The sequence below is a fragment of the Mesitornis unicolor genome, unplaced genomic scaffold (genome assembly GCF_000695765.1).
Source record: "Mesitornis unicolor isolate BGI_N332 unplaced genomic scaffold, ASM69576v1 scaffold25169, whole genome shotgun sequence".
Taxonomy (NCBI): Eukaryota; Metazoa; Chordata; class Aves; order Mesitornithiformes; family Mesitornithidae; genus Mesitornis; species Mesitornis unicolor.
In genome coordinates this window covers 12,612-21,461 of record NW_010205574.1, presented here as the reverse complement: position 1 = coordinate 21,461, position 8,850 = coordinate 12,612, and the positions used below count along the sequence as shown (strand labels likewise).

The 8,850-nt window shown below is 41.1% G+C and overlaps 1 protein-coding gene across 2 annotated transcripts in view; it reads left to right on the top strand.

Annotated features, from left to right (window-relative positions):
• FOXN2 (forkhead box N2) overlaps positions 1–8,074 on the top strand; it is a 16,923-nt gene extending 8,849 nt beyond the window's left edge. The window contains exons 3-5 of one of the 2 annotated variants that reach the window (XM_010191468.1): positions 2,809–2,873; positions 6,685–6,753; positions 7,220–8,074. In XM_010191468.1, coding sequence (XP_010189770.1) covers positions 2,809–2,873; positions 6,685–6,753; positions 7,220–7,737 — 652 coding nt within the window. In that variant the 3' untranslated portion in view covers positions 7,738–8,074. The remainder of the gene's footprint in view (positions 1–2,808; positions 2,874–6,684; positions 6,754–7,219) is intronic. The other variant, XM_010191469.1, reaches the window with a different exon arrangement.
• Positions 8,075–8,850: the final 776 nt, after the last annotated feature.

Here is an 8,850-nt window from a genome sequence, read left to right as displayed (position 1 = left end):
TGAAATGAGGTTTAGGGAAGGAGAGATTTTTATCTGAATGCTGAAGTACTTGCAAGATCAGGACATGGATCTGAAGCTGCTGGTTTTGGTAATGTTTTTCCTTCAATGAAGGATTAGTCACACTTACCAACAATCACAATTACAAGGAAGTCCTGGTCGTAATGAAGCCACATGGCAAAGTTCCCACTGACTTCAATACATGGAGGATTTCACAGTGCTTTTACTTAAAAAGGCAACAAAATAAAATCAATATTTTAACATACTTGACTTCTCCCTTAGTTTATTTTCCTTTTATTATAAAAGAAATGTGTGTGACTTTCAGTCATACACAGAAAACCAGATTTCTTTTTTTCCCTTCTATGTTTAAAAATTCTTGGATTAGATTCAAATACTGGCTTAATTTTGGGAAAGGGCCCCCAAGGGGCTGCCTCGTGTATGGAGTGAAAGAGAAATCCCAGAGGTACAGCTGGACAGAGGCTGGAAGGACTGCCCAAATTTAACTATAGGGTGATGGTAGGATTTGACTGCCAGTGTCTGAATTTTTTCTGTGGGAGGACTTGTGTTCATAATTATTTTACAGTGTGTTAGTGGGGAATATACCTATCATTCAGCAGCATTTTAAAATAAAATTTAATGTGTTACTTTGAGCAGAAGCTTTCCAAAACTGTAATCTGTGTCTAGTTAAACTGAAATTTGTATTATCATAGATGATTGGCATGACTGGTGCATTTTATTCCTGCTCAACTTGTTCAACAAGTTGGTGCAAGGCCCCTAGCTGCATTCTATTTCTAGTACTACGAATATTATATCCCTGGACTCAGGGGACTGCCATGGTCCTCATCTTGCAGATGCCTTATGCATTGCTTGTCTTAATCAATGCTAAGCATTAATTTGATGTAGGAAAGCTCTATGTGGGTATGATTCTTGAAGGACACCTTCCACCAGACCAGGTTGCTCAAAGCCCCATCCAACCTGGCCTTGAACACTTCCACAACTTCCCTGGGCCACCTGTGGCAGTGTCTCACTGCTCTCACGGTAAAGAATTTCTTCTTAATATCTAGTCTAAATCTACCCTCTTCCAGTTTAAAACCATTACCCCTCATCCTGTCGCTACCTGCCCTGGATAAAAATTCCCTCCCCGGCTTTCCTCTAGGACCCCTTCAGGAACTGGAAGACTGCAATATGTTTAGCATCTATCTGTACAATTTATCTGCAGACTGCAGAGCCAGCCATGTTGGGGTGGGTCCATTGCTCTCCTTGTGATTTTTCTTTAATTCTTTTTTTTCCCCCTTCATTTTTGGATCTGTTCTCTTTGCACTCCAGAGGAAAAAGATACCAGTGATAGATACAGTGGAGTTTTGCACATGTTTGTGTTAAGCTGCACTGTATCTTTTTCCCACTATTTACCACACTGGGAGATGCTTCAATATTACTCTTCAGTAGCTTTGGTTACCAGTGCCAGGTGGGCCACAGTGCTGCAAGAGCCCCTTACATAGTTCAGATTATGCATTTCAAGCCATTTTGCTTCAATTTTTTTTTCCTCCTGCACTATATAAACCTTTGGAGCTGTTCCCAATGACCAGCTGAGTTTGGATACTATGATGGCAAGTCAGAGCAGTGAAAGTATTAAATGGGCATCCCTCAGAAACAGCTAGCAGGGTAGCTGGTCTCAGGGTTGTTAAGATATGTGCAGCCGCAGCACCAGTCAGTGAAAAATACTTTGTTCAAAATTCACCTTAAAGATTTTAGTGTAAAAAGGTGTTTTAAAAGCTGAAATAATTGTTTGGGTTTTAATTAATGATCTAGACCAGTAATTAAAAAAAATAAATGAAGTACTTGGCAGCTTTCTGATTTTGGGAGTATTTGTGGCTGTGCCTTATTGTGGACATTAGAGCTGCTTTAATATGACAGATATAAAAGGTAAATACACTTTAATGATAGAAATTGCCCCATTAATCCTATGAGGATGCTGTTACAGGTTGAACTTGAAAATTCTGCTCATCATCCTTTGAATTCTTATAACAATACTAGAAAAGATGCACCTTGCTATGTTTCATGCAATTTAAAAAGTTGTGTACTCTTTCTGTTGTATTTATTTCTACCTATTTGCTAGTACCTTTATAATGAACTGATTAATTAGGGTTGGGTGTGGAGCAGAAAGCCATGTGAAAGCTTTAACTTGCCCTTTATTCTGTAATGTAGTCAGTGCTACTTTGCCAGGTGCAAAGCTGGTCTGACAGCGCAAAAAAGCATCACCAAGACAGCCCAACTTCAGATAACTTTAAAATCAGCAGATATCTTGGTTTGTTTTAGGCTTTCTTGTTTTGCTTTCCCAGCTTTTTGCACTACACTGGCTTTTGTTTTTGTTAATCTACCATGACCATTTCAAAGAACAGATGAACACAACTGGTCTTTATCTATCCTGTTGCTCCTGGGCTCTAAGCATCCTTGTTTAAGCTAATGTTTTGTTCACATGCAGGTTTTACTTACTAAAAAATACATAGCTTTGTTTAAGATCCAGTGTTTAGGCAGGTACATAAAATCTGTACAAGTTAGTATTTCTTGTCAACAAGACTTTTGCTTAATGTGTGTGGTTGGGGGTGTTTTCCAGATGCTGATGATGGCTTATTGCTCTACATAAACCATCAACCAATGTGTCAGGCCATCTACTGAGGATGATGGAAATTGCTTGTCCACCAAACAGTGGTGTTTTTGGATTGGTTTTGTTTTTACCTTTCTATGATCGTAGTACTGTGTTTGTGTAAATCATGTGGCTAATTGGCTTTGACCTATTGAATTTCTTTTCAGTAGGTCCGCGTCCCCTCACTACCTAACTTCAGTCCTTCAGCAGAATCATGGCCGATCTCTCAAAGGTAAACATTTAAATTTCTTTCCCTGTGCACCCCTGGTTTTAGTTGCAAGGTTGTACTGAAGCCCAGCTGATGTTGTGTACAGACCTGCTCTGAAAGGTGAAAACTGATGCAGTGGAGTCTTAAATCTACATCCAGAAGATAAATTTCAAAATGTATTAGGAGTCATCTTGTTCTGCCAGCAAGGTAGTTAGCAGACACATCACTCCCAAGTATGACCTACTTAAAGAATGAGTAGTTCAGTAGAAAACCACTCTGAAAGCTACTTATCTCTATACTGGTTTTATTGGTTACTGAGAACAAAAGGCAGCAAATTTTAATGTCTAAAACTTGTGGGATGTGACCACAGAAGTCCCTTCAAGTTGGTTGGTTGATACACATAGGTGAGAGCATTACAGGATTTGCGAGGATGTGGAACAATGAGTGCACTTGAGATGAGTATTTCACAGCTGTGGAGTATTTTTCACTCACTTTCCAAAAGGTTGGGCACGGGCTGCTGTTACTGCCAGTGTGTTATGCAGGAAGACCTAAGTTCTGGATATTAACCCAGTTAACAGAATAGCCTCATGATGTCTTTTGAGTTTCAGGTATCACCTTAAAAATCACAAAAAACTTTGGAGAGGGGAATAGGATGCATTTAATGTACAGACTTCAAATACAGGTCTTGATACCATAGGCTGCAGTGCTGCTCCTCAACCAAGTTTATATCCTGTGTTTCCTGCACTAGTAATAAAGTAGGTGCAGGAGAAAGCAAGTCATGTCCACAACTGAAAGCTTTCATGTTGTATAAGTGTTTTTTTAACTCTAGTCACCAAAGCTTGGTGGAGAGAAATTGAATTGGACTAAGTCATGCTAAGGATATTACTGTGGATGGGTGACCTCTTCTAAGCATGGCAGGAGCTCAGTAGCCCAACACATTTCCCCATCCAGCAGGTTAAATGTAGTTGTGTAGATGATGTTTCAGAAGATGCCCATCGCTTCTGGTTGTCCCTGCAGTAGCTGTCACTGCTGTTAGGGCAGTTTTTCAGCACTTCCAGACCTGCCTTAGGGGTGGAATAGGCAGCAGCAGAAGCGTGTAAGCTGAGCAGGGGATGTCTACTCTTTCACTTTTATAAAACCTGAAGTGGTGTTGCTACTGAGAAAGACTACAGTTTTTTGGTTTGTTTGGGGTTTGGGTTTTTTTTTCTATTTATTTTTGGGAAATCCCTACAGAAGTGCAGCATTGCTGTCTTTCTGGTGTCCCCTTCCTCAGCTCACTGGGACCTACCTACTTTTACATGTTTTAATGAGTCTTAGAGTAACAAAGACTTGGCCATAGTTCTGTCCTAGGGATTTCTGCTTTTACTATGCATGAGGAAGAACAGCCAGCCAGATTCAGATTTTTTTAAAAAGAAGTTAATTTAAGATTGAAATCTGTTTTTTCATTGACAGTCAGATGCAAATAGAAGTAGCAACAGCTGTTGAACTAAAGATGGTTACTTCATTTTTCTTATATGTAATTAAAAAAGAAAGAAGTCTTCTCTTAAAAACATTTTAGTGGGCCTCAGTACCAGGAGGGAGCTAGACAGCATGCTGGGCTATCACAGCATTTCTTTTGAAGAAGTTTACTGAGCACAGGTCTTTTACCTCATTAATAAAGCTCAACTCACTGAAGGCTTATCCTCATCAAAAATAGTAATGTTTTTTTAAGTGCTGAGAAGTGAATTATGCTCATTTTTTATAGGGCTGATGCCAAGAAAAAGTGAGCATGTGTTAATTTGTTGTATAGGAGTATTGCTAAAGGTCTTTCTGAAGGATAATAAAAGGCCACTGACAAAGCAGGACTTGAGCAGCATAGCAGACATCCAGCTCTTTGGTTTTGGTAGCGTGGTAGGCTTTGAGGTGAGACAGTTGCTTTTAGTTTTCAGCCACAAACCAGAAACATTGGTTTAGGCAGCAAAGCCAAGGTTATTTAGAGACCAAGCAGCTGCCCTGTCCATGGACGGTAATTACCAGGCCTCCAGATAGAGGTTTATGGTGGTACCTGGGTGGCAAAGAAGCATCCTTGGCTGCTGCAGAGTTGCAAGATCTGGGATCCTCAGGACTTGTTAGAGAATACAAGAAATCCCTCTCCTTAATGGTTTTGGTGGTGTGTCCTGTGATAGGTTTGGAGATTGCCAGCTTGATGCTAACTATTCCAATTTGCTACACTGGAGGTGTCGAAATAATGATGTGTATCTGCTCTCATTTAATTTCTGCATCTTGCTGAACATACTCGGCATCTCCCTGGCATTAGAGGCAAGCCATTAATGTGCCCAGGGTCACACAGGGCAGCTGTTGTGCAAATGAAAGAATTCCTTGTAATAAGGTGCTTCCTTGGACATTCTGCTGGGGGAGCATACATTTGAGAAATACTGCTCTATTAAGGAGTGCAATTGCAAATGAAGCCAAAGCACATTAATGGTGATGCAGAGCACTATTAAGAAATTACCACTTTCTTTGCGGAGTACTAACATGCAGAAATGCTATTTGCAGGTAGTAATTCTGTGTTGCATTAATGCCTCCAATTGCTTATCATTTTAACAAGATAATGCTTATATACCAGCATCGTCTATTAAAACAAACTATCTGTGATAGCAGTGTAGAAATGGGAATATTTCACTTTCTGATTACGGTAGTGTGGAAGAAAGTAACTTCATGTCCACTCTGACAATTCTGCAGTCTCCTTCCCAATACTCAGCAACTCCCTCTCCTAGACTCAGTAACATAGTAATGCATGTGATGGAGGGGGTGCGGGAGAAATGCCATCAAAATGACATTGCTGATGCTTCACTTCAGCAATTCCCACCCCAGTTATAGTTCAGCTGGACGGAGACTATATATATGTGTGTGTGTGTGTGTGTGTATACACTATATGTAGTCCTACTATGTACATATATATATATATAGTCTTACATATTTCTCTCCTGTATGAGGGGAGGGATATATAGCCAGTCTCTCCATCATTCATAGCTGAAGTGAGCAAAGGAAGACCTTGAATTTCCTTTGTTAAACAGGATTAGTGTGTCCTAAAATGAGTGGGAAAGGCATGCTTGTTTCTCTTCCTTTTCAACTGATTCTGGTTAGAAATGTCACTCTCTGCCATAATATCCTCAAGGTTCCCTTTTTGAGATGTAAGCAATCCACTCCGTGCAGCAATGGATGGCATTTAACAGCAGCGCTTTTCACCCTGGCTAAAGGTGACACAGTTCACCTAAACCTTTTGAAGTGCCTGTTTATTATTTAGATCCTCATGCTTTCTAGATTGAGCAGTTCAGTGCCCTTTCTCCCCTCATCTTCTCGGTTTCTTCCATTTGACTTGCTGTTAGTGTGAAAAGTACTGCTGGAGGAGAGAGGTGTGCCAAATTAGTGCTGCGTTAATGGGCACATTCGTTCCTCAGCCTTGCTTACTCGCATCACCAGACTACCAAGCTGTGGAGGTGCTTTGCTGTGCCATATGTGTAATCTTTCTCTCTCAACCGGTACAAACAAAAGCCACTTGTTGATAAGTACAGCAACAGCATCATCATATGAATGTCTAATTAATGCCGCTGATTCTTGGCTTTGGTGAATGCAATGTCAGAATTCAGCTTTTGAATATGATAGTTAAGAGACGAGACTGTTCTGTAGCCGTATTGCACTGTATGAGAGTCATGCTCGCTCTGAATTTGTACGCTTCCCCGCCCCTTCTCTTTATTATAGGCCAGTATGCAGAGAGATATTCTTCATATGTTCTAGGGACCTCATTTTGTCAGGCTTACCTCAGATCTAACGTTTTGCTGCTTCTCCTTCACAGAATCCGATATTGATGCTGCTACTGCAATGATGCTGTTAAATACTTCCATTCAACAAGGCATGTTGGACTGTAAGCATAAGCCATTTTACTCTCTTTTTTTACCCAGTAGCTAAATGTTTTCTCTATAAAGTTTCAGGAGATGAGTATGGTCTAGTTTTCAGATTTTCCAAGAGCAGTCAAGAAGGAATTGTGGCTTGATGATTCTTTCTGCTAGGATTACAGAGTTTTATAGAACCAACACCACCTTCCGCCCCCCCCCAGTTAATTTTGTTTTTTCTTCTGCAAAGTTCCTCCCCTGCCCTCCTTGTGCTAGGTGGTAAGAAGACTTCCTTAGCTACTTCTCTGTTTCTCCAGCTCTTAGTTGTGATTAGCTGAAAACCCTTGTCCTCTGTGGATGACAGTAAATGTGCACAAGACATTGCGACTCCCAAACGCTCATGTTCAGCTCACTTTGCACTCAGCCAGCCATAGTGTGCTCATTTTGCAGGTGATCTTGTTGGAGTATTTGCTTATTGACAAATCTTATTTTTAATAGGTGAGAAACCTCAGCCTCTGAAGACACCTAAGAAGAGGAGTTATGGCAGTGCGTTTAATCCTCCCAGTTCTATAAATCTGCAGGAAAATGATTCTGCGGCCACCAATATCGATCCAAAGGAGGATCACAACTACAGTGCCAGCAGCATGGCTTCCCAGCGCTGTGCGTTGAGGTCCAGCGTGTCTTCCCTGTCCTCCCTTGATGAGGTGTATGAATTCATCTCCAAGTCCAGCCACGATGGCAGCGATGGCAGCGAAGGATTTCACAGCGAAGTGGATACAGACGGTGACTATGAAGATGATCCTCTTGGAGACAGTGGCTATGCATCCCAACCTTGTGTAGATACCTCTGAGGAAAGTGAGCCTAGCAACAAAGCACTCAAGGAGTTGTGTCACGAAATCGATGAGGAGTTGAAAGAAGCAGCAGGGTCTCTGCTCCACCTTGCTGGTATCCAGACGTGCTTGAGTTCCTTAATAAGTACTGCAAAGACCCACTGTCACAAGCAAATTACAAAATAGTGCGTTTGTCAGTGTTGAATATATACATATATTTTTTTTAATTGCGGCAATACTCTTCTACTTTTACCCTTCACAAGGGAGATCAAAGCCATAAGAGGACTCATTGCTTTTTTATTTTTGGCGCTAACTATAATTTAGCAATTTATTTTTAAATCACTGCCTGAAAATGAAAAAAAATAATTTAATCTTATCAAATTAGAAGAGATGCATGACTTGTGAAAACCTGAAAGCATACTTCTTAATGATCACTTTTTTCTTTTTAATAGTTGTTTTAATTTTATTTTCTTTCAGAGATATGTTTATTCAGATGCACATTATGGATCATATTTACATCTCTCTTAGCCCCATCTGGAGAGGTGAATTTTGCCCTAAGGGCTCTGACTTCCATGTAAAGGATTAAAAAGGAGGAGAAAAAAGAAAGAAAAGGGAAAAAAGGTCCTGGCTGCCTCCCACTCATCCTCTCTTCTGAGACAGGTCCTGGAGGAAAGCAGCTCGGAGCAGCTGCAGTTTCCAGCCCATCTGACACAGCATCTGAAAACCCGTAGCACTCCAGGAGTTGCTTTCAGCAAGATGCTAAGTGCACCCTGGAAGATAAGAGATGGCTGAGGTGGGCACCACCTGCAGTTTTTTCGGTTTTTTCCTCTTTCCCTCAAATCTGCCGTGTTCAGGTCAGATTTCTGAAGGAAAACAGTTTCTTGCTTGGTCTTTTTCATCTTAAGACAAATGGTCTTATTTTGGGAGGGGTGTGTGTCCTTTTCACGCAGATGCACGCATGCATACACATGCCTTGGATGTAGCCAACAGTGAAAGCTGCCACTTGCCAAGTTTGATGTTGTCTTCATGTTACCACCACTTCTGAGTATGTAGTAGCTGCATAGTCCGGCAACATCTACCCTTCTGCTCCCCTATATCGATTTGGGTGGGGGAAAAAGAACCTGACAGTTGATGGTGGTGACAGCACGGACACGGTGAAGGCTTTAGGTGGTGAGGTGGTGAATGAATGGCTGCTGAAAAGGGAACATCTTGCCCTCTCATCTGGGACAAAATAGAACAGCTTCCTTTTGGATCAGTGAACCCTGAATTGCTTTTGACGTTTTTGCCCCTTCCTCCCAC